Raw genomic sequence first — 26,503 nt, 5'->3', positions numbered from 1 at the left:
GTAAATAATAATTAGTGGAATCGTCTTGTTTTTTGTGGCTACTTATGTTCGTATAAAGAACTTCACACTCATTGAATTTATGACTAGGTTTATGTGCGACACATAGATTATCATTATAAATAACTGCGACACCTCCTCCTCTGCCAGTTAGCCGGTGCTGACGTATATGACTGTATCCGGGTGGACTAGCTTCATTTAATGCTACATACTCATTTGGTTTAATCCGTGTTTCTGTTAAACACAGTACATTAAACTCCTGATCAGTAATAGTTTCATTAACAATAAGCACTTTAGAAATAAGAGAGCCAATATTTAACAGCTTCAGATTAATGGTGCTGGCTGTGCATTCGATATGATTTAATTTTATGTTAATTAGGTTATTAAAACAAACTTTCTGATTATTTGTACATTTTTTTAGCTGGCGGAACAGACACAGTCTCAGTATGTTGGAACCCGAGTGACGACTCAGTGTAGCTACCCGGTCTACTCCCTGGATTGACACAGATTAACTAGGCCTGTTCTGAGACTATGTGGGATGGATACCGTCCCGCCCTAGCAGGCCAGCCTTGCCCTCAAAACTACTCTAATAATCTCTAAAGCCCATGTTTGTTTTTGGAGCACCACCTGCACATCCAGCAGTTCAACGACCATAACCTGCTGTAAGCTACATCAGCACGCCGCATTGGGATGGGGCCAGGGCGTACTACAGCATTGGACATCGCCTTCGCTTATTTACACACCTCTACAATGTTACTCTTAGTAACCTCTGACTGACGAAGGTGTATATCATTAGCTTATACAAGAATAACTATCTTTGAGAACCCGTGCTTGCCTAAGACCCTAAGATTATCTGCTGTGTCTGGCACCCTGGCTAGCGGTATACACCTAAGTAAAGCGGCTGGTGCCCCTAAAGGCCTAGATAATTTCACGTGCCTTAAAATAGAGTCTCCTATGACCAGAGCTCTTTACTAAAACAAACTTTCTGATTATTTGTACATTTTTTTTAGCTGGTGGAACAGACACAGTCTCAATATGTTGGAACCCGAGTGACGACTCGGTGCAGCTACTCAGTCTGCCAGCACCATTGATCTGGTTTCTCAGCGGGTGCTTCACTGAGGAGAGCAAACCTGTTAAACACGTGAAGCGGAGAGGAGTGGTGCTCCCGTGGGCAAGCCTTAGCATTAGCTTTGGTTTTGCGTTTATGCCGCTGAGTCGTCACCCTTTCACCCTGCTGTGGGGGCTTTAATGCCGGAACTGGGGGATTGCTAACTCCGCCTAAGGCATCCAGACTTTCCCCTAAGGCAACTCTCACTCTCACTTACCCTCTCTAGAGTCTGGATGCGCACATCTAATGCTGCAGTCTTCTCCATCAGAGAGCTAACTAATATACATTTAGCACAAATAAAGCTATTACTAATGATGGAGGAAGAATGACTTAAGCATCCTACTCTCGAGACAGTGAACAAGCTGAGTGTTTGCCATGTTATTTAACGTACCTTACTGGAAGATTGCAAAAGCATACTTCGAAAAAATTAAAATAAGGCAGAAAGGAAAGTGAAAAATACAACAGATCAAAACAATAGTGCAAAGTTCAATTCAATTCAATTCAATTTTATTTGTATAGCGCTTTTAACAATGGACATTGTCACAAAGCAGCTTTACAGAAATAAATGGATTCACAAAAAAATATATTGTAAATATCTGAATTTATCCATGGCAAGGAAAAACTCCCTGAGATGATATGAGGAAAGTAGTTGATAAAAAAATACTTTGCACCCGGCCGTCCACATGATGTAAAAGAAAACATGATTCATCAGACCAGGCCACCTTCTTCCGTTGCTCCATGGTCCAGTTCTGATGCTCACGTGCTCATTGTAGGCACTTTGGCGGTGGACAGGGGTCAGCATGTGCACTCCGACCGGTCTGCAGCTACGCAGCCTCGTACGCAGCAAGCTGCAATGCACTGTGTGTTCTGCTAGCCTTCACTCCCCACACGCATCAGTGAGCCTTGGGTGCCCATGACTCTGTTGCCAGTTCACTGGTTGTCCTTCCTTGGACCACTTTTGGTAGGTGCCAGCCACTGAATACCGGAAACACCCCACATTAATGTAGTAGCAGTTCTCAGACTAAATAAAGGCAGCGAACAAAAGTTTGAAATTGTTTTTCCTTACAGAGTCAAAACTAGACATAGAACCTTCACATTTTAACAGCGGAACACAAAAATATGTCAGAAAAGTAGTCTTCTTTTGCCTTTATATGTCTTGTCATTAACACATCCACATAACCTCCATTGTGTAGTTAGAGTAAACAAAATTGCACGTTGGAAACACTACTCTTGAGCTTCTTTAAGTTGCACTCAAACCAGTTTTGGAAAATCACAATTGCAGTTTGAACGATTCCTTGAGCATTTCATATACCTTTGCGCAAAGCATCAGCTTCGAAGATGTGAAGCATAAAATCAGTGACAGAGTTTGCAGATTCACATGGGAAAATACAATGTTTTACAGTAACTTTCCTTAGCTTATTGTGGACCAGGACACTGGTTACAATTCAGTGTGTATAATAAAACTCCAAAACTCATGTTGAAGCTGACAGGGCGGCTGAAAGTAGTCAGGCTGTTAAGTTTCTAGATTCAGACACACTGAACATTTTCAGTGCCAGATAATTTGAGTATTAAAGTCATTGTCTACTTAACAAGCTGGAGGCATGCTTGGACTTGGGAACTGGGACGTTTTTTCACTAATGGCTAACATTTTAGATGCGTAGACATTACAGTGTTGATTGGCTACTACATCACTTGCCTGTTGTGAACAATGGACCTCAAGTTCCAAGTGATTGAAGTCACAGATGAAGGACTTGGTATTATCCAAAACTTAAGTAGACTAAAATGATGGAATATCTTCGGATCAGTTTTTTTTTTTTTTTTTTTTTTTTTAACAAAAAAAAAAAAAGTATAACTTCAGAAAGTCTTCACCACCACGCTCTCACAATTGAGAGCTCAGATTATGTATAGAGGAGAGAAGGGAGGGGGTGAGATAAGAGAAAACTTGATGTGTTCCAAGAGAGTCAGAGATGAACCACCTTCAATTTAAGCATATTTAAATCCAAATCCAAACGTTTAAGAGCTCTGCATAATAGAGGACTGTATGGGAGGGTGGCTAGAAAGAAATCACTGTTTAAGCAGAGCCATATGAAAGCACAAGAGTGACCCAGCGAAGTGGTTTTTTGTGTGTGTGTGTGATGAGACCAAGATCAAAATAATGGGGATGCTTTTTATCCTCAGAACCTGGGAATCTTGTCAAAATTGAAGAGAGAATGAATAGAGCAAAATATAGGAGGATATTACAAGAGAACCTGCTTCCATCTGCAAACAATTAAAGTTTGGGAAAACTTCACCTTTCAGCTGAGCAGTATTCCCATACACAAGGCCAAAGTAATGCAGGAGTATTAAAAACAAAAAGTTAAATTTTCTACAGTGGCCACAAAAAAAAGTCTAGATCTGAATCCCATTGAGAATCTGTAGCACTCTTTGAAAATTGCAAACAAACAACACCCAACCAACCTGAACAACCCGGAGCAAATCTGTCAGGATGAATAGGCAAAAATCACTCCCAAACACTTACAGGAAAGATGATAAACAACTCCTGTGGTGATGCACAAGGAGTGATGGGTAATAAACTATATTCTTTATGGCCTGTAATTTTAGTGGCTGTGTTAAAAAGCAGGACTTTGATGTTTTTTTCCGTCTGAAGCAAATGAGTGGAGGTTCCTTAAAAAGGGAAGTTGTCTCAGGATCGTCCTGTAGGATTTTGAAGTTTTAAAGTATAACGTCCATCACTGTTTTATTAATGGGATTACTGAGCACCAAAGGAATTCTCTCTGTCCTAGTAGTGGAATGTGTAGAGGTCAGAGCATCTGTTCTCTCAATAGTGCTAACATGGGCCATGGCAAGATCTAGGATGTTCTTAGAGAATAATCAGTTGTAAAAAATAAGTGCACAGTTCCCTACTTTTCTGGCGAAAGTCTTCATTCTCACTGCAGATGCGTTTAAGTCTTATTAGCTGTGAGTAAGGAATGGAAATTTTGCAGTGCTTGAGATGTGAAGAGTCCAAGTAGGAATGAGAGTTTGTCGGTTTGTAATGGATGGTGGTTTTCAAAGCAGAATCTGTTGACTTTAAAGATATGTCTAAATATGTTATGCTTGAGCCAGGGTGAGCACAAGCTCTGATAACCTTAAGACAGTTTCAGTGAGTGGATCCCTTGGTTCTCTTGAAGAGATCCAACAGCAAGTAAATGGTAAGAGAGAAGAAGCACTAGTTCACTCTAGAAGGAACAGGATCCCTTCTTCTCCTGACTTCATCAGTAACTGGTATTTTTGACTCAAATAGGTGCTGAGCATACACCTGAATAATAATCTACATTGGACCCTTAACTCTGAGGCCCAAAAAAGAGCCAGAACTTGACTCTGCTGAATAAGTAAAATAAAAAGGGGATGCTAACAGACTGAAATAAATGTATCAAAATGTATTTAAAGTTGACTTTTTTTTTTCCCTATTCAGGTGAAGAAATCGAAATCACTTTCAGTTACTGGGATGGATCTGGACACCGGAAAACAGTCAAGGTACCCACAATGACAGCATAATAACAGCAAAATATTATTCTCTAAATCATTTTTCCCATTAAACCTTTTTTTTTTCTTTACTGCACCAATATTAGAACAACTAGTTTAGGAATTTCCTTTTCCCAAGGTTTTCTTCTATATATGTGAAACATTCTGGATATTTTGTGATACATACAGTCTCTTCCGAAAGTATTGGAATGGAAGGCTTTTTCTTTTGTTTTTACTATACACTGAAGACATTTGGGGTTGAGATCAAAAGATGACAGATCAGATGAAAGATCAGAATTTGAGCTTTTATTTCCTTTAATAAAGCTTTAATAAAGTTTAGTGAGCCCATTCCAGAAGTAGCCATGCAAGCCCAAGCCATGACACTTCCTCCACCATGCTTGACCGATAAACTTGTATGTTTTGGATGATGAACAGATCCTTTCTTTCTCCACACTTTGGCCTTTCCATTATTTTGGGAGGGGTTAATCTTGGTTACAGAAGATATGTGGCAAATCTGTATTTAATTGCAGATTCCAATGCAATTAAGCACAAATTAAGCACAGAGCCATATGAAAGCACAAGAGTGACCCAGCGAAGTGGTTTTTTGTGTGTGTGTGTGATGAGACCAAGATCAAGATATTTGTTTAAGACAAGTTTCAAAGCACTGTGTGTGGAGCAAACCTAATGCAGGCCATACCTCAATTATCACCAACTCTACAGTGAAATGGTGGTGGCAGCAACATGCTCTGGGGATGCTTTTTATCCTCAGAACCTGGGAATCTTGTCAAAATTGAAGAGAGAATGAATAGAGCAAAATATAGGAGGATATTACAAGAGAACCTGCTTCCATCTGCAAACAATTAAAGTTTGGAATGGAAGGCTTTTTCTTTTGTTTTTACTATACACTGAAGACATTTGGGGTTGAGATCAAAAGATGACAGATCAGATGAAAGATCAGAATTTGAGCTTTTATTTCCTTTAATAAAGCTTTAATAAAGTTTAGTGAGCCCATTCCAGAAGTAGCCATGCAAGCCCAAGCCATGACACTTCCTCCACCATGCTTGACCGATAAACTTGTATGTTTTGGATGATGAACAGATCCTTTCTTTCTCCACACTTTGGCCTTTCCATTATTTTGGGAGGGGTTAATCTTGGTTACAGAAGATATGTGGCAAATCTGTATTTAATTGCAGATTCCAATGCAATTAAGCACAAATTAAGCACAGAGCCATATGAAAGCACAAGAGTGACCCAGCGAAGTGGTTTTTTGTGTGTGTGTGGCCTTCCAGCTCTTACTGCTGATGAGTGGTTTGCATCTTGGGCTACATTTCTGCCCTCAAAGTCTTTTTCGAATAGTGGATTGTGATACCTTCACCCCTGCCCAGTGGAGGTTGTTGGTGGTGTCGCTGTTGTTTTCTGGTTTTTTTCTTCACAGCTCTCACAATGTTTGTCATCAACTGCTGTTGTTTTTCTTGGCCTACCTGTTCAATGTCTGGCTGTTAGTATACCAGTGGTTTCTTTCTTTTTCTAGCCATTCCAAATTTGTTTTGGCCCAAGTTGTTTTGGCTATGTCCAATGGCTCAAATGGCTAGTGCAATGGCTCTAACTGATTTTCCATCTTTTCTCAGTTTCAAAATGGCTTTCTTTTTTCCTATAGACAGCTCTCTGTTCTTCATGTTGGTTTATCTTTTTTAACAACAAATGCCTATTCATCTATTGATGTTAAAACAAATTGTCTTCAGTGTATAGAAAAAAAACAAACAAACAAAAGAATTGGCCTTGCTATTCCAGTTCTTCTGGAGGGGATGGTATGTGGTAATTGCGTATAAAATTTTTAAGTAAGTAAAACATATTAAAGTACAATAAAAAAAAAATTTACACGCATTGGTAAATTAGTAAGTTAACAATACTGTCTTATGCTGATGTTTTTTTTAATGGAACATACTTCTGTGTTTGTGTGTCTTCATACCTCTCACTCTAGATGAAGAAGGGCAATACTATTCAGCAGTTTCTCCAAAGAGCCCTGGAGGTTCTGAGAAAAGACTTCAGCGAGTTGAGGCAAGAACTGAGTGTTCACTAACTGAAAAAGAAGTTAAACAATTTAAAAGTTTCTATCAACTTCTAAGCATGATTAGCCCAGGACGGACAGGTTTTTCAGTGTTTTTCTGCCTTTAAAATGTCTACTTTTTTTATTTCTGATTCTGAATGCAGAACAAAAAAAGGTTTTAGTTTAAGCTTTTGAGGCTGTATTGGGGAATAACCAAAAGTGGACTGTCATTCATTCAATTTTAGGTTATATGGTTACATTAGTCTAAGATTGCTAGTGTAGGAATTAATCATTAGTTATTTGTGTTAGGTTCCTGTTTTCTCCCGTGACTTCTGGTGTACCTGCTCTTCCCCATCTCTTTTGTTGTTTATTTAATTTCTTTCTTCACTACAGGCCAATGAAAGTATTGAGAAAAATAATTAATAAATAAACAGTAACACTTTACATATGATACAGTGAGGGGAAATAAGTATTTGGACACTTTTGTTTTTGTTGTTTAATATACTATCATTCCAGCGCATATATCCACTTCAAATTTACACATAGTCTCTTTTGACATTGCACTTATACAGTAAATATGAACAAAAAAAGTATGTATTCATAAGCATAAAAAGATGTTTTTAAAAACAGAACTGATAGGGAAAAACGTTTTGGACACAATATTAAATAATAGTAGTAATAACCTCTTACCACATACATTTCAAAGCTGTAATTGCCTGCAGCAGCTTTGCAACATAGTACTAATGTTGGAAATTAATAGTGTCTGAATAAGCTTTCATTATCAGTGTAGATTTTTTATGCATATCTTTGTTTATGCTTATGAATAGATACATTTTTGTTCATATGTATATGTACAAAGTTAAAAAGAAGTGTAAATTTGTTTAGCACTACTATATACATTCTGATTGAATTTTTTTTTAGAATCTTTTAACTGATTTTACTACTGTTAAATAATATCTTTGTGCCCCACAGGTCTGCTGGAGTGGAGCAGCTCATGTACATTAAGGAGGATTTGATCATCCCTCATGTAAGCACAGTCAAACACAGTCAAATAGTGTACACCCATCTGATTGAATCCCTAAAATAAGGCCCTAATAAAACAGTGATGATGAAATCATTATTTTAGCATTACTAGTGAGGCTTTGAGCAGGGTTCTTAAAGATTTTTAAAGTTGTGTTTTTATTAGAGAATAGAAAAGGCTGGTAATTGTTTGATGTTTACAGTATAATGCTTCAGTGCTATAAATTTTTTTTTCTTTAACCACAAATATCTGGTTTCTAAAAACACTTTTAAATAACCTTTTGACGTCAAGTGCTTTTTGTTTTTAATTTTCCAACAATCAGGCTGCAGCTCAGGGTGAAGGGAAAACAGTAGTATAAAAATGTTCTGCTGCCAAAGCTATGGCATGTCCTTGCCACTTCACCTATATATTGTGAAATAAATACAATTTTTATTATTTTATTTTATTTAGAAAATATTATTATTACTAATAGAAATCAATAAGATGGCTGTGGATGTTCTTCCTTGGATAGCCTTAGGACTGCAATTGCTAAGAACAGTTTTGCAGTCAAGTCTCCATCATTGAATAGTTAATAACTTCAGGTCGATTAAGTAGACTTTAAGTTAAAACTATAATGAATTCAGAAATGACTCTGATGCTCATACCCATAAGTTTCTGTTTACACAATTGCACTTTTTGACTATACATTATACAGTTATAGAAGAGAAATTATTTATTATTGCACTATCCAGTATCACCCAGATAAGGATGGGTTCCCTTTTGAGTCTGGTTCCTCTCAAGGTTTCTTCCTCATGTCGTCTCAGGGAGTTTTTCCTTGCCACCGTCACCTCTGGCTTGCTCATTAGGGATGCACTTATAAATTTAAATTTTATATTAATGTTTCTGTAAAGCTGCTTTGTGACAGATGTCCTTTGTTCAGAGCACTATACAGAGTTGAATTGAATTGAACTAATAGCAAATCTAATTGCGATAGCTAGCCAGTAACCCATTGTGTTACAGTGTGCATTATACACCTTGCATGAACTCTTTTTTCTTTTCCAGATATCATATAGAAAGCTTCTGTCAGTACCCTACCTATGCAAAATATCACAAAAAAGTCTTTACACAACAGCATAATATGCAAATTTTACTGAGAAACATCCTTCATCAGTTGTGCAAGTAATGTGCTTTTGACATTAGTTCCATTGGTTCAAAAGTTCTAAGAATGTAGCTGAGTTCCTCTTATGCCTTCACCATTGACTGGTAGAGGCATTATGTTTTAAGGGCTGTCCATGTGTCCATCGGTCCATCTGTTCTAAGATTCTCAGTTACCGTGATATAAACAAGTGGTTGAATGTTTATAGGATTTATATAGAAATATTTTTCTTCAATAGCTTCCGTCATCTTCTAAGAGTGTATCATTCAGATACAGGTCAGGCGCTTCAGTTGATGTTCACATCAAACACCAGAATGGGGAAAAATGTGATCTCAGTGACTTTGGCCATGGCATGGTTGTTGGTACCAGATGGGCTGGTTTGAGTATTTCAGAAACTGCTGACCTCCTGTGATTTTCACACACAACAGTCTCTAGAGTTTACAGAGAATGGTACAAAAAAAAAACAAAAATCATCTTGGGTCTGCAGGCAGAAACACCTTGATGAGCGAGATCAAAGGAGAATGACCAGATTGGTCTGAGCTGTCAGGAAATCTATAGTAACTCAAATATGCCCTCTTTACAACCGTGGTCTTTTTCCAGTTTTCAACACAGTGAGTCTGTGCCCATGATAGCCTCAGATTCTTGTTCTTGATGGACAGGAGTGGAACCTGATATGGTCTTCTGCTATTGTAGCCCATCCTACTGTCCCACTCCTACTGTCTTCAGTAGGACAATTTCAGCCACTGGATTTCTGTATCAACACCTGCAAAAGAGAAATTGGCTAAATAAAGTTGGAAAAAAAACCTAAAAGCTGTAGTCTGCCAAAGGAGGAATATGTAGCACTGGAAGATCTTAGCAAATGAACAGCCAGCTGATAAAGGTGGAGCAGTTGTCTGGAGAATGGACATTTACATCAGGAAAGCAGAGGTATAACTCTCTGATACCAACTTCTGTAGACCAGTTGACAATAATATCACTCCCCAGCTTCATTTCAGCAAGACATTTCCCTGCTTCTGCACAGAACCTAATAGCAGATAATCCATGAGGCAACCATTTCTCCCCAAAATACACAAATTCATGGCCCACAGAAATAATATCACACAGTGGATGATACTTTCCAGCCCATTGTTCACTCCTTACATTGTCCAGACCTACATTTGTCAAAGCTGCTTCACACTTCCTCCAAATCCTTGAACCCTTCAAAGTATAGTCCCTGCAAGACAGTCCTCTACTTTTTTCTATGGACATCAAAAGTCTATATATATTCGTCCCAGGTGAAGATGGACTGAGAGCCCTAAAACATTTTCTGAAATGCACTGAGAAAGGACCCAACTACTGACATTCTTTTAAGTTTATAAGAACTTGCATTAACACTTAACTGCTTCAGGTTTAACTCTAATCTTTGCTCTCAGATAAGAGCCGTTATTATGGGCACTAAAACCCGTCCACTTAAACCTCTTTGTTGGATCTGTCAAGCAAAATCTTTTAACAATTTACTGGACGTGTACCCACACTGTTCCTTAGGTACTTTGGTAACATTTTTTTAAATTGCTATCTGTGCACGTGGAGAATTTCAGATGTTCATTTCTTCTTTCTCCACATTTCACCCAGCCCTGGAATATACTTTTTGGACATGTCCGTGAAATCATAAGTTTATTCCTTGAAAGCCATCATCCCATACAACTCTTCCCATCCAGTATTCTCACCTAATGGAACTTAAATGCATCTGCAGGGAGAATGAAGACTTTCTCAAAAAAGTAAGGAAATGTGTGATGATTTTTTGTAACTGTGGATTCCCTATGAAAACTGTAAATCGTCCCATAACCTATATTACCACTTTTGAGACAAAGGATGCACTGACATCTGCACAGTCCACCACTAGGACAAAGAGAATTCTGTTGGTGCTCACCAACATTCTCAGAAATAAAACAGTGGCTGAACTTCTGCTTCTACTAAAATCCTGCAGGATGATCCAGTTTTTTTTTCTTCAAAAATTTAACTCTTTGCACTCCAGGTGTTGCATCATGCTGTGGTTGTGCTTGTCAGAGGCAGGGACAGGGTGACTGGTGAGAATAGAGGGAAGGATAACTGCAGCCAAGTACAGAGGGCTCTTTGAAGGAAAAAAAAAAAACCTGCTCCTAGGTGCACATGACCTCAGACTGGGGTGAAATTTCAGCTTTCAGCACAATAATGACTCAAAGCATACAGCCAAGACAACGCTGGAGTGGCTTTGGGACCAGTCTCTGAATGCCCTTGGTGGTTCAGCCGAAGCCCAGACTTGAACCTCATAGAACATCTGTGGAGAGCCCTGAAGATGGCAGTTCACAGATACTCCCCATGACTGAGCCTGAGGGGATCTGCCAGGAAAAATGGGAGAAGCTGCCCAAATTCATGTGTGTAAAGCATATTGAGACCCAAGAAGACTCATAGCTGTATTAGCTGGCAAAGGTTTTTCTACAAAATACAGAATAAAGGGTCTGACTAATTATCTAAATGAGAGATTTCCATTTTTAATAAACTTTCAAAAATTTCTGAGAACATTTTTGCTTTGTCATTCCAGGTTATTATGTGTACATTGATGGAAAAAATAAATGTTATTCATTTTAAATTAAATGTTTAACCCAAAGTGTGCAAAAATCGAAGGGTTCTGAATACTTTTCAAACCCACTGTACATGTGTGTGTGTATGTACATATATTCATTTCCCTATCCCTGAACCACTGGCCATCAGGCCAGGATATACATTGAATAGGACGCCAGTCAATTGCAGGCCACCATACACACTCATTCACACTTAGTGTCAGTTTAGAGTAGCCAATCCAGCTACCAGCATATTTTCTGAGAGGTGGGAGTAAACCAGAGATTGAACCAGGGACCACATGTTTATATATTTTTTTACTTGCAAAAAATTATGTGGACTTTCAGATACTCTTGAATTTTTGCTTTACTATTGTTCACTACTCCATTGTTTCTGAATACAGCTGGGTGCAACTAAAATATTTACTTCTATTGGTACATGTTACACAGGCGACATATTACATATAATTCATCTAGACAAGATGCTGTACTGATAAGTTCTCAAATCACATACATTATCAGCCTTCAGTTTAGCCCTGAAATAGAAAGCTTTTTTTTTTCCCACCCCAGCACCACAGCTTCTATGACTTCATTGTGACAAAAGCTAGAGGCAAAAGTGGTAAGCAAGCTTCTGATATTTTAATACCTAAGTATTTCAGACTATTTGAATCATTCTGACCAGAGTTTTAATGTGTGTGTGTGTGTGTGTGTGTATATGTGTGTATATGTGTGTGTGTGTGTGTATATATATATATATATATATATATATATATATAATATAATATACACATACATACATAAAATTACATACACTGATCAGCCATAATATTAAAACTACTTGCCTAATATTGCATAGGTCCCTGTTTTGCTGCCAGCACTGACTCGTTGAGGCATGGACTCAAGAGCTCTGTAGGTGTGCTGTGGTATCTGGCACCAAGACATTAGCAGAAGATCCTTGAAGTCCTGTAAGTTGCGAGTTGGGCCCTCCATGGATCGGACGTGTTTGTCCAGCACATCCCACAGATGCTTGATTGGATTGAGATCTGGGGAATTTGGAGACCAAGTCAACACCTTGAACTCTTTGTCATGTTCCTCAAACCATTCCTGAACAATTTTGGAGTGTGGCAGGGTGCATTATCCTGCTGAAAGAGGACAGTGGGAATACTTTTGCCATGAAGGTGTGTACTTGGTCTGCAACAATGTTTGGGTAGGTGGTAAGTGTCGCAGTAACATCCACATGAATGCCAGGACCCAATGTTTCCCCGCAGAACATTGCCCAGAGCATCACATTGACTCCGCCGACTTGCCTTCTTCCCATAGTGCATCCTGGTGCCATCTCTTCCCCAGGTAAATGATGCACATGCACCCGGCCATCCACATGATGTAAAAGAAAATGTGATTCATCAGACCAGGCCACCTTCTTCCATTGCTCCATGGGTAAAGGTCTAATGCTCATTGTAGGCGATTTCGGTGGTGGACAGGGGTCAGCATGGGCACTCTGGCCAGTCTGTGGCTACATTTCTATCATAGCCAACATTAACCTTTTCAGCAATTTGTGCTATTATAGCTCTTATCTGGTATTGGACCAGGTGGGATAGCCTTCGCTTCCCACGTGCATCAGTGAGCCTTGGGCGCCCATGACCCTGTTGCCGGTTCACCAGTTTTCCTTCTTTGGACAACTTTTGGTAGGTCCTAACCACTGCATACTGGGAACACCCCACAAGACCTGGGTTTTTGAGATGTCTCAGTCATTTGTCCCTCATAATTTGGCCTTTGTCAAAGTCGCTCAGATCCTTACGCTTGCCTGGTTTTCCTGCTTCCAGCACATCAAATTGAGAACTGACTGTTCACTTGCTGCCTAATATATCCCAGTCCTTGATGCCTGTCATTGTAATGAGAAGTTTTAATCAATTTTATTCACTTTACCTTTAAGTAGTTTTAATGTTATGGCTGATCAGTGTATACATACACACTCGCCATCCACTTTATTAGGAATACCTGTACAACTGCACATTCATGCAGTTATGTGGCAGCAGTGCAATGCAAAAAATCATTAGTTCAGTTAATGTTTACATAAAACATCAGAATGAAGAAAAAGTGTCATTTCTGTGACTTTGATCGTGGCATGAATGTTGGTACAAGAAGAGCTGGTTTGAGTATTTCATAAACTGCTGATCATCTGGGAATTTCAGACACAACAGTGTCTAGAGTTTACACAGAATGTTGTGAAAAACAAAAAACATTGAGTGAGTGACAATTCTGTGGGTGGAAAGGCCTTGTTTATAAGAGAGGTCAATGGCCAAATTGGTTTGAGCTGCCAAGAAGGATATAGTAGCTCAAATAATCACTCTTTACAACCGTGGTGAGCAGAAAACATTTCATCATACACATAACATCGAGCTTTTAGGTGGATGGGCTGCAGAAGCAGAAGTCACCATTGGATTCCACTCCTGTCAGCCAAGAACAGGAATCTGAGGCTATCATGGGCACAGGGCTCACCCAAACTGGACAGTTGAAGACAGGTGAACATCACCTGGTCAAAGAATGGTGTGGAAAAACAAAAACATCCTGTGTGCAGAGGATCTCCAGGCTGAAACACCTTGTTGATAAGAGAGATCACAGGAGAATGACCAGACTGGTTATCATGGGCACAGATTCAACGAAACTGGATAGCTGAAGAATGTTCAGCTATCCAGTTTCGTTGAGTCTGTGCCCATGATAACCAGTCTGGTCATTCTCCTGTGATCTCTCTTATCAACATGTACCCATGTTTTTGTTTTTCACACCATTCTTTGTAAACTCCAGGGGCTGTTGTGTGTGAAAATCTCAGAGATCATCAGTTTCTGAAATACTCAAACAAGCCTTTCTGGTACCAACAAACATACCATGGTTAAAGTCACTGAGATCACATTTTTCCCCCATTCTGATGTTTGATTTGAATATTAACTGAAGCTCTTAACCTGTATCTTCATGATTTTTTGCATTGCGCTGCTACCACATGATTGCCTGATTAGATAACTGCATGAATGTCCAGTTGTACAGGTGTTCCTAATAAAGTGGGAAGTGAGTGTATATTACTCATGCCTCAAACTTTAGCACTTTCATCTAATGCTGAGAACAAATTTGTGTGTCTTAATCCAGGACCTCTTTTCAGTTTTGATGTTCATGATGATATCCGATTGGTAAATGATGCTACGGTTGAGAAAGACGAGGTAAAGTCATGGCGTGATCTATAAATTAAGACCAAAAACATTCCTCATTTGGAAAGAACAGTTGACATGAATCTATTTCACTTGGAGTCACGTCCATAGATTTTAATTTGTGTTTGTGCGCGTGTGTGTGAATGTTTGAAGTCTCATGCAGGAAAAGTGGTTCTGAGAAGCTGGTATGAAAAAAACAAACACATATTTCCTGCCAGCCGCTGGGAGCCTTATGATCCTGAAAAAAAATGGGACAAATACACGGTAAATATAAGTTTTATGCTTCTTGAAGGTATTGAAAGTACATTTTGATTTAAAATGCATTTGCTTGCCCTTTTTTATGGCAGATACATATTTCTCTTTCCAACACAGAGGATACATCCATAACATTTTTATAACTTTGGCTCTTAAATGACTAATAGAAATATAAATACACACCTTGTACACTGTCTTTTAACTAGTCACTAATGTGTAGTCAGTGTATAATTAAATGTAATTGTGTTCTTCACTGTATGTTATTTATAAATGAATAGTACTGTATTCTATATTAAGACATATATATTTTTCCTCCTTTTTTAGATCCGATGAGGTGGCTCTTTGCATCCATGTGGTGTTCAGATTTTATGAATATATTGCATTTTTTTTTTCCCCAGAGGATGGCATTTGAACAACATGCAATATTTTAAAGATTTCTTTTGCTCTTTTTAAAATTTGTGTGTATCTCTAAAATGAAATGTACCTCTATACAGGCAAATTTGTCTCAAACAGCTTATACACAGTGGAATAAATGTAAATTTTATGATACTTAAATAGATCTTATTAAGGGAGTAAAGTTTAGAAATATCCTTTAGGATGTAAATATATCCATTACTTTCCAACCTTTTGCATTAGTGCAATGTCATTAATAAATAAAAGTTATTTGCTTTTTTTTTTTTGGTATTTGGATCATTTTTCAACTTATATTTTTCAAGTTAATGTCTTTTAGTAATTACATATATTCTGGTAGTTCCACCTCCTGTGAATTCTGTTTTCTTGGACACAGAATATAAATATAGTATTGCTCTGTTGTAAGTTTTATTAATGTGCCAGGCAGTTTATTGTGTGTAATATTATTTGTGTTGCTTAACGATATAATGTATTTTCACATATAACACTGTACCAGCCAGCAACTGTATCACTGTGTCAGCCATTAAATAAAGTTGTCTTAGAGTTCAGAAACACCATTTGCTATGTTTGTAGATTTGTGTTCCAGGTCAGAACAAGTGTATATTTAGCCACTCTGCACAGCAAATGTTCAACAAGAACTGCTTGTATAGCAAGAAATACCTGGACTGCAATTTGTGGGTAAACGCCTATTGCCTGAGGCTACCACTCCTCCAACCCCTGTTGTTGTGTTCTGAAGAACTTTCTAACTGACATTCTTTCTCTTTCTTTTTTGTGCTGCCACTTTGTACTTACTCAGCGTCTTTACTGTTTTTATTCTGAAACAAATTCTCTGTCCTAAAAGGCCAAGGAAATCAACGGGAACATAGGATAGAATGTGGCGAGACAGACTGTCTCTGTTCTTGTCGATTATTGTGTTTGTGATAGGCCAGGGGTTCCAGACATCGTTCAGACCTCAGAACTGTACACTGCAGTGTGTTTGTGAGGTAAGCTGCCTGTCTGAAATAATTTGGTAGGTTGTGTCTTAATCTGTGCAGTTCTTAGCACCGAACAACATCTTTCAAAATCAAATTTTGTTACCTATTTAAATTTAGATATTTTTCTCCATATTTTGTGTATCTATAATCCTCACAATAATCTGTCAAGTGGTAGCTGGCAAGCAGCAAATGCATCTCGTGTTTCTTATATACAGAGAATTGGTGGAGAATTCTAGAACATGAAGGTGTCATGCTTAATTAGTGATTTATGTTTTTGTAGGTTTACGTAAATAATATTTATCTTGTATAAATATTCAAATTTATTTTTGCTCTGTGAGACCAGTTGCAGCTGTAACTTAACAGCCTACTGTTAGCAGACTTTTGCATTTTAATAAGATGTTTGTCATGGTTTTATTACTTTGATCAGGGATCCCCAGGATGTGAATATTGCAGGATCAGTAAAGATGATGTTGAAACTACACTTGGCCTCACCTCTGCTGGTCTCTTTGCAGGTAGCTTGGACACACCTGAAACACACTTAATGAAATGTTTCCAGGCCAACACTATTCTGTAAGGAGCAGTGAGATGTGTAACAATTCTGTCATGCAGCTCAGGCAGAAGGATATCATGAACATAGGAGCATAATTTTCCCTGTAGTAGAAGGCTAAAAGCTACAGTACGGCCACCTTTATAAACTGCTAGAGTACTACAAGAAATAAGACAGATAACTTTAATTTACTAAGTCTGGCTGGGGTTATGGACAGGCCAGGAATGAAAACAATACAGGGGGTGCGTTTCTTTTAGAGGCAAGGAAAGTCTGCATATGTCTAAAATTTAAAGGTCTGCATATGTACAAAAATTTAGAAAGTGTTTTGGAAGAATGTGGATGGAAGTTCGGACAATAGTGTAGATTCATTTATCAGTGTAATATAGACCTGAAGACACTAAGGATATCTACTGTCTCCAGATATTTTATTCTTGTTTTGCATATGGTATATCACATTTTGATTTTCTTTTTCATGATGCAGTTAATGACCTTTTAGAAATAGCAGGCAGTGTGAACATGCAAACAAGTCTTTTTTTTTTTTTTTTTTTTTTTTTTTTTTAAACAAGGTAAATGCAAGAATATTGAAAAAATATGGCTGGCTATAGGTGCAGCCTGTTTCTGTACATGTAACATGCAACGTGTAGACCGCATATCTTCAACATGATATCTGCATCCTGTTCCTTTACATGATTAAGTGTACAGGTTGTACTTTCTAAGTGCACCTTATGCTTGCATATTTTCCTGCAGTGCTGACACTTTGCTTTGGGCCAGGTTGTATGCCATGGCTGTGTCATTCTTTTTTAGGTCTGCAGAGTCCTGAGGTCTGCCAGCACTATGTACATGCTCCGCAGAATGTCACCATCGAATTTTCAGAAACTCAGAACCCTAAATATGAGACTGTTGTTGTGTCTTGGAGGCCTAGCCAATACGGTAATAAGTAAAAGGCAGCCTATCCTTAAATTGGCACTTACTTTAAATATTCGTAAATGCTTAAATATTCTGTTTAATTGTATGTCTTCTTGAAATGTTTATCTGTTCATGCTATTAATAGTTCAGTAAAATTCTATAATTATTCAAAGTATTTGTCTCTTCCTAAGATAGCTTTTTTGTCAATGTGCTGCAGGTATTGCTTTTTTGCGTGGTTTCCTAGTTTCCCTCCAGACTTTAGGTGGCACTCAGATCACATGTCAGCTCTTCCTCCTTCAAAACAATATGTCACTCTCCGCTGTGCATGCTCAAAGGGTACAGCAATACCTGCCTATCTTGAACCAAATAAACTGATGAAATGGATTTGTCTAATAATTGTGTACAATGATAAACCATGTATGCCTTGATCTTCAAAATGGTAAAAATAAAACATTTTTGATAACTACTTTATTCATTTTGCCCCTGTTTGTGCAGGTGTATTACTCAGATCCTTTCACAGATCTCTCTCTGGGAACCCAGTATGCCGTGACTGTGATGGCCCTTCCAGTTCCTGAGATCTGGGACAAATTTTATCATAGCAAAATGTTCTTCACACGCTGTACGGATTCTTGAACCTAGTTATTATACTGTTACTGTATACTTATTATATTATACTGTCTGTTTAAACATGATATCTTCAACATTCAAGTCAATCAGGATTAAAGAAAACTAATACATTACATAATTTTCTTGCTACTTATATAAAAAAAAATCTAGTACTGGCTAGAATAAATAAATTACTCAACTTTGGTCCACCTCTTTACAGCATGTCCTGAGAAAAATGGCTTGGAGCACTGCAAAACAGGTAATTGAGTACATCATTTGTTACTGCTTCTAAATATTTTACATTTTAGATAAGTTCATGCTTCTTGTTTATATTTTTGCTTTGTTGAACATTCTTTTTTCAAGTTTTACAAAAGTCTAGTGCTTACTGAATGTAGAGTTTATTGAGCATTATGTATTTTTTTGTATTTCCTGTCTGTCTTTAAAGACTGGTATCCGAGATATATTGAAGTCCACCAGGAAAACAAGGATATTGTTGTGACTTTTAACTTGGCACCTAAGAAGTTGGGGATCAATCGCTATTTTTCATCATGCTATGGAGGGGGCTCACGCAGCTTTGAAATTATTCAGCCAGTAATTATTTTAATGCCATATCTTGTCATTCATTCTTGAACAGACTGCAAAAATGTAAACAAATGTTATCCTATTAATTTTGTAATTAAATGCAAAAAAATACAATACAAAATTGTTTTACTATATTCAAATGAACATACTGTTAGTAGGCTCTTTAAAATGTCTGGAACTATTTGTCGTGTTTCACCTCTTAGGACTTGCGTGTAAACAGCACTCATCATACATTCCGTTTGCTCAATCTCCACATAGAAACCAACTATACCTGTGAGGTGAGTCATAAGCAAAGTCAATAAAAGTCACACACCTGACTTGGAATATTTCTCTCCTAAAGAACTGTTACATGTTTTTCTCACTAGTCACATACAGGTCTTGCTGTAATCGTAGTATGCATTACAATATGCAGAAAGAAAAATTCTTGGAATGCTTTGCTAGAGGAATATTTCATGCCCAACTTTGCCTAATCTTTTTCTTCTTTACCCTAATTGTATAATAGTTCTGTGTTGTGCCTTTAATGTAGATATACATTAAAATTCATTTTTGTTTAGATTGCAGCAGATATTGAGGATGCTGTTAGGAAAACTTTCTTTGTACAAGTACAGCACAATGTGAAAGGTAAACTTTTTCTCTGTTCATACACATACTGGCCACTTTAATAGGTACACCTGTACCGAAACCAGACAGTTGGGGGAAAAGATGTCACCTGGTCTTTTTCCAATCTTCACCTGTCCGGTTTCGGTGAGTCTGTGCCCACTATAGCCTCAGATTCCTGTTTTTGGCTGACAGGAGTGGACCCTGATGTGGTTTTCTGCTGTTGTAGCCAGTCCGCATCAAGGTTTAAGGTATTGTGCCTTGTGCCCGAGATGCTTTTCCAAAAGCTCACAGAAGCTCACAAAAGCTCACTAGTTATTTGTGTTAGCATGGCCTTCTTGTCAGCTCAAACTAGCCTGGCCATTCTCCTCTGACCTCTCTCATCAAAAAGGTGTTTCCACCTCCCTGGATGTTTTTGTTATTTGCACCATGTTTTGGGAAAAAAAAAAATCCCAGGACATCAGAAACTGCTTGATATTTGATATGACTATTAATTGAAGCTCTTGCCTTGACAATCTGCATGATTTTATGCATTGTGCTACTGCCACATGATTGGCTGTTTGGGTAATTGCATAAATGAGCATATGTACCAGTGTTCCTAATAAAGTATCTGGTGAGTATTTTGTTGCTGAAATTGTTATATTGGTTCAACATTGTTTTATAATTGCCATCCATCAGTTAACATTACAATTTGCCTTTGCTCCAGCACACTGTAAATGAAAATATAGACTGTAGTGCAGAAAGATTCTGAATTCCATTGTTTCCTGTCTTTTACTCCCCAGAGCCTTTAGCTTTACACAAGGAGGGTGTCTCTCTAGCAGTACTCTTCTCTGTGGGTATTCTACTAGCAGCCTTAGCAGTCATCTTTGCTATTCACTGGCAGAAAAAACAGAAGAAAAAAACAGCAAAGACTGAGATACCATCAGGTGACCAAATAATGTCTTTTTTAAATTACATTTTCAAGTAATACATAGTTACACATATGGTACATAGAAGTACTATGTCTATAAAATTACTGGTGGTTATTTTCCCTAATGCCCCTTCAGTCTTTCTCTAACGCATTTATTTTTTTTCTCAGACATAACTGAGGAATATTATGATGAATATACAGAGTATCAGTTTGTACCAGTAGCCAACAGGACCAATCCCCCTCGACTCCTGATTTGCTACTCAAGCAGTGATGGTTCTGCCCATGTGAGGGTTGTCTTACAATTGGCAACGTTTGTGCAAAAGCATATGGCTACTGAGGTAAAAACAGTGTTAAAGCAGTTAAAGTATCTTATAACATTTGAAACATTAATAAGTAGCAGAATATGTGATCAGTGTTTATGTATATGTTTTCATGATAGTGTGATGATGATAAATTACCCATCAGGTACATTTGGATCTGTGGGATGCCTTAAGTATGACAGAGGAGGGAGATTTGGGGTGGTATTGCAGAAAGATAAAGGAGAGCGACTTTGTGCTTGTCATCTGCTCCAAGGGTCTCAACCAGAGACTGCATAACCAGAGAGAAGAAGTGGACCAAAGGGCAAATACCTCACTAGCCATTATAGCCATGATTGGAGAAGAGATATTCCGTGCCAAATCTCTGGGTCAGGACCTCTCCAAATACATGACTGCCATTTTTGAGTATTCAAGGAAGTCAGACATCCCCACCATGTTAAGTTTGGCCTCTCATTATACTCTTCCAAAGGACTTGCCACTGCTCTTCTCCCATCTCCATGGAGTGGCTTTGCAGAAGCCTGGAGCTTACCTACTGATAGAAAACATCTCAGAGAATGGCTACTCTAAGCTCCCAGCTGGTGCAGCATTACTACTAGCTATTCAAGATGCAAGGATACTGATTGGTGGTTTGTAACCATCTGGCATGAGAGTTAAAGAAGATCTGGGCAGAACAAAATAACTTGATATAAGGGGAAGCAAGACCCAAATCTACCCTGCTCAGCTTGTAGGTTTTTCCATTCAAATCAACCAGAAAAGGAATAAATATTGCCAAGACAGTACTGCTGAGAGAGACACTTCATGTTTGACAAACTGTGGGTATGCCAGACAGATGATGGTTATAGACGGTTATAGAGATTAATACCTGAGGCTTCTCTTAAGTTAGCTGCTGCTCCCATCATTGTATCAAAGTAATATTGATTGTCTTGTCACAGACAATCTAGGGGGTGCTGTTTTCACACAAGCACAAGGGCTGCTGCTACATCTCACATGTAAATGTACAACATATTGTTATTTTCATGTTTGTGTCATTTTGTGAATTTGTTGGACACAACGAAATGTGAGGCCCATGTAAATAACTCAGATATCCACAGATTGGGGGCTCCATTCTGACACTGAACAGTACACTGTTAATCCGGTAATCTGATTCAGGTCTTTAAAAAGGGAACCCTGACCTTTCATTGTCTCATCTAATCTCAAGATAGGCCACACAGAAACGTCAGTGTAGTGCAGGATAAATTCCACTATATGCAGGACATGTTTTTCACTTGCAAGTTTATTCTAACTGTAAGTAAAGCATTTGACTGAGAACTTTACCATGGTCATGGCCTTTACTCACTCAGTCAATTAGTTGATTAAACCAAGAAGTTCAGGTGCTCCTTTGATCTTTTTCTTGCTTTTTTTTCTCCTTTTCGTAGGGTTTCAAATCTATATGGTTAATTTACATTTCACATTGTATTTCAGTAAATCATTCCATAGGACTTGGTGTGTTCTGAATATGATTTAAATTCACACTGCTCATATTAACATACATGTTCAAAAGCTGTTGCAACCTTGCATAATTCGACCAATACAGCCAAATGCATATATACACTCACCGAGCACTTTATAAGGAACACTATACTGGATAGAGCCACACTTTGCTCTCAAAACAGCCTCAATTCTTTGTGGAATGGATTCCACATTCCACACCAACATTTCTTTGAGATTCTGGTCCATGTTGAAATGATTGCATAACGCAATCCCTGCCAATTTCTCAGGTGCACTTTCATACTGAGAATTTCCCGTTCTACCACATCCCTAAGGAGTTCTGTTGAATTCAGATCGAGTGACTGGGAACACTGAACTCATCATGTCATGCTCATGAAACCAGTATTAAACGAATTTTGCTTTGTGACGTGGTGCATTATCATGCTGGAAGTAGCCATTGGGTGGGAAGATGGGTAAAATTGTGGTCATGAAGAGATGCACATGGTCAAAAACAATACTCAAATAGGCTGTGGCATTCAAGAGATGATTGATTCAAGAGATGATTTTTTTGCCACATTGGGTGTGGCAAAAAACGTTCCCCACACCATTACACCACCTCCACCAGCCTCGACTGGACATCTGTGTACCTCAGCAGAAATCGAGATTCATCAGATCAGATCAGGCTTCGTTTTTCCAGTCTCAGCTGTCCAGTTTTGGTGAGCTTGTGCCCATTGCAGCCTCAGCTTTCTGTTCTCGGCTGACAGAACTGAAATCTGACGTGGTCTTCTACTGTTCAACATGTGCATTCTGAGATGCTTTTCTGCTCACTACAATTGTAGAGAGTGGTTATCTGAGTTACAGTAGCCTTTCTGTCAGCTCGAACCATTCTGGCCATTCTCCGTTGACCTTTCTCATCAACAAGGTGGTTCTGTCCGCAGTACTGCCGCTCACTGGATGTTTTTTCTTTATTGCACTATTCAGAGGAAACTCTAGAGACTGTTGTGCATGAAAATCCCAGGAGATCAGCAGTTATAGAAATACTCAGACCAGCCCATCTGGCACCAACAATCATGCCAGCGGTCAAAATCACGTTTTTTCCCTATTCTGATGGTTGATGTGAACATTACTCAAAGCTGCTGGCCCATAGCTGCATGATTTTATTCATTGCACTGCTGCCACATGATTGTCTAATTAGATAATTGCATGAATGAGTAGGTGTACAGGTGTTCCTAATAAAGTGCTCAGTGAGTATACACACATTGTTTGGCATGCCACACACTTTGTTTACTCTCTGCTATAGTTAAATCTATGTTCCCGTTAAGATAGTACCATCTGTCACTAACATGCATTCAGAGCATGATCTCTCAGATGCCTAGTGTTGCTGTGAGAATGAGTGGCATTCCTCCCACCCTGAATGCATGGCCAATTTTCTATCTTTGCTCCCAGCCATGGATGGCATGGTCAGGATTTGAATTTGTGATCTCCAGACAATAAGGTGAACACTTTTTCTGTTGCACCACTCAGCAACCAGTAAATTTCATTTTCTTGATCTGGTTCCTTGTCTTTATCAAGGAGGAATTGCTTGAAAATATCACTATTATGGAACTGCAGTCTTACAAATTTGAGTCCTTGGTTATATCTGACAGTTAAGATTGAGGTTTAAATGATTTTTCTATATTGATAAACATTATACTATCTTAATTTCCAATGAGAGTTCCACGTTTACAATTGAAACTGATATTGCAATGTGATTTAGCAGGTATGACTAACATATTTCTGTTTGTTAATCTGAGAGCTCTTGCTGGGACATACCCAACAATGAATTTATATTGGAGCAAGGCCATGAATGCATTACTAAAAGTAAATCACTAAATGTATCTTAAAATCAATTCTAAAAAACACTGGTAGCCAGTGCAGCTGTTTAAGAACAGGTGATCTCTCAGTGTAGTGCATGTCAAGATTGGTGCAGCAGCATTTTGTCCTTTCTGTAAAGTAGTGATAGAGCTCTTTGGTAAACCAGATAAGAGTGTGTTATAGTAATCCAGACAAGCTGAAACAAAGGCATGTATAAGATTCTCATTATTAGCAGAACATCCAAGACCTTGGCTATGTTTCTGAGGTGATAGAATGCAACGCAACATACCTTTCAGTGTCCTGTTTTAAGTTTTTATTAAATTAATTATGAAAATGTAAATCACTTGGTATGAATATATACCTTCACATAAAAATCACACAACATACTATTATTTAATGTAAAAAAAAAAAAAAAAAGTTTTTCAAGTAATCAGGTGGTCTTCAGAAATCTCCTTGGAGAGTAGTAAAAAGATGCAGAATACAAAATATCAACTGATTGAAGAAGTGGTTCCATAAAATAATAATTTAAATCTAATCATGGTTACATTTGGTTGCATTTAAATTTTAAAGAAAATTTAATTCACAATAATTCTTAAAAAATGTATGTTCCTCCTCAGAGGCAGGTGCTGCACAGCTTTTTATGTTACCCAACCTGCACCTTGTAATGTTGTGTGCACGATGTATATTTCTTGTGGTTTAAATTCTATTTTACACCATATTTGTGTTGATACAACAATGATGAAAACCTTAGACTAGTTTGCAAATTACCTCATATTTATGTGGGCAGAGCAGCCCAAAAGCAGCTTTTTGATACAAATGAAAATTTTTTTGCCTGTATTTACAACCTGCACACTGCCAAGGTTTTCTGCCCTCTATCGTGGAAGCATGGTCCAATCAAAGCAACCCTTAAACCACATCGCTACACAGACCTAATTAATTCTTACCACAGACATCTCAAAGCTATATTTATCAACAACAGCTTTACAACAAAGTACTAATGTTGGTAATTTTTGGTGCCTTTCCCCCATATTGAGTTATTTTTTTTATTTTTTTAAATAATTTTTTTTTTTTTAAAGATATCTTTGTGTATGCTTATAAACACACATTTTTGGTCATATTTATAAATAAGTATAAGTATATTGTGTGTAAATTTGAAGTGGATATCTGCACTTTAAGTATATTAAATAACAAAAAAAATTGACGAATGCTTAATAATGATCATGTGGTGTGACCATGGTGTTCCCTCCAAATAATACTATTCAAATAATACATCATTATTATGCTTAAATGGTGACAAATGCTACATGTACAAGTACAGGTACAGTAAAAAATTGTAGAAAAACAAAGCATTATTATTAAGTCATGAACTTGTATGTGCTGCATGTCCTCTAACTGCACTACCTCCCTGTTCATCCACTTTTTTAAATGCATAAAAGTGATTAATAAAATGTCCAAGAATAGTATCCACTTGAGCATATTGCATCAGTGATTGTTTCAGTCACAGAACTTATTTTGAATTTTAATACAGTGATTGCCATTATTGGTTACACCACATAATGGATGATCACATTTTGTTGCATTTCGTTGCTGAGAACCTGCACTGTGCAATAAAGTTGTATCTATCTATCACGCTAAATAACAAGAAGACCCTGATTAAAAAAAATCATGATTAAAAAAAGCCAGTTCACAGTAAATTCCATAAACAGAATAAACCAAGTCTTAAATATCAAAGACAAACTTTTAAAAAACCATTAACATTAAAATTTCCATAAAAATTTTGAATGAATGAATAAATAACGTCTAATGTTAATTTAGCTATTTTTTCCTGTCACTGTAACTTGTGGATGCACAAACTATCTTTTCTGATGGCTAAAACAAAACTGTACAATGTTGAGACATAATTATAAATGCATGATCTATGATGATAGAAGGTGCCCATGTCATGGAAACCAATAACATTTTCATTTTTTGAGTTAAAGGTTGATGTAGCATGTAAACATTGTCAAAGTTTTTTTCATCCCCAATCCGTACAGTCTAAGCTCAGCTGCAAAAACATCCCTTCATAGTTGTGACTCACATTTACATATCCCAGCTAATCAGTCCACAGCAGTTAAGACCCACCCATTTATGTTGATAAGGAATGTTTCGTCCTAGACTATTTTTTATGTAATAATATGCCAATCAGAACACAAGTCATTTAACATATTGTATATCGGTCTTAGAGACACAGTTTAAAACAATTAATTAATTAATAAACAAACAAACATACATACATACATACATACATACATACATAAATAACAGCCTGTGATTTCTAAGATATAAAGAGAAACTGGAAAATGGTCATGTGAAAATCAGTTATAATTGTGAAAGTTAATTATAGCATTTTAATTGATGTTAAGGAAAATGTACAGTATGGGCAGTTTAAACATCCTAAAAAAATATCCTAATCAGCTAACTAGAAATACACTCACTTTATTCACTTTATT

At 37.6% G+C, this 26,503-nt stretch overlaps 2 protein-coding genes across 7 annotated transcripts in view; both read left to right on the top strand.

Annotated features, from left to right (window-relative positions):
- The window catches only part of fam50a (family with sequence similarity 50 member A), a 48,153-nt gene extending 32,342 nt beyond the window's left edge, over positions 1–15,811 (top strand). For 3 of the 4 annotated variants that reach the window (XM_053240474.1, XM_053240473.1, XM_026920437.3), the window contains 7 exons: positions 4,560–4,621; positions 6,591–6,667; positions 7,629–7,683; positions 11,959–12,007; positions 14,530–14,600; positions 14,742–14,852; positions 15,168–15,811. In XM_053240474.1, coding sequence (XP_053096449.1) covers positions 4,560–4,621; positions 6,591–6,667; positions 7,629–7,683; positions 11,959–12,007; positions 14,530–14,600; positions 14,742–14,852; positions 15,168–15,176 — 434 coding nt within the window. In that variant the 3' untranslated portion in view covers positions 15,177–15,811. The remainder of the gene's footprint in view (positions 1–4,559; positions 4,622–6,590; positions 6,668–7,628; positions 7,684–11,958; positions 12,008–14,529; positions 14,601–14,741; positions 14,853–15,167) is intronic. The other variant, XR_008304097.1, reaches the window with a different exon arrangement.
- Positions 15,812–15,959: 148 nt separating this feature from the next.
- On the top strand, positions 15,960–25,477 carry si:ch211-207e14.4 (interleukin-17 receptor D). 3 transcript variants are annotated; one of them, XM_034311723.2, is made up of 12 exons: positions 15,960–16,237; positions 16,656–16,740; positions 17,547–17,705; positions 17,899–18,017; positions 18,177–18,300; positions 18,508–18,546; positions 18,733–18,878; positions 19,073–19,147; positions 19,424–19,490; positions 20,249–20,392; positions 20,545–20,714; positions 20,950–25,477. In XM_034311723.2, exons 1-12 carry the CDS (start codon positions 16,127–16,129, stop codon positions 21,325–21,327), a joined length of 1,617 nt encoding a protein of 538 aa, XP_034167614.1. In that variant the 5' UTR covers positions 15,960–16,126; the 3' UTR covers positions 21,328–25,477. The 3 variants fall into 3 exon arrangements, with proteins under 3 accessions (XP_034167614.1, XP_026776235.1, XP_026776237.1); XM_026920434.3 differs by having other exon boundaries at positions 20,842–25,477; XM_026920436.3 differs by lacking the exon at positions 16,656–16,740 and having other exon boundaries at positions 16,100–16,237; positions 20,842–25,477.
- Positions 25,478–26,503: the final 1,026 nt, after the last annotated feature.

The sequence above is a fragment of the Pangasianodon hypophthalmus genome, chromosome 16 (genome assembly GCF_027358585.1).
Source record: "Pangasianodon hypophthalmus isolate fPanHyp1 chromosome 16, fPanHyp1.pri, whole genome shotgun sequence".
Classification (NCBI taxonomy): Eukaryota; Metazoa; Chordata; class Actinopteri; order Siluriformes; family Pangasiidae; genus Pangasianodon; species Pangasianodon hypophthalmus.
The sequence above is the reverse complement of the archived record's forward strand: the minus strand, read 5'-3'. Positions and strand labels throughout refer to the sequence as shown.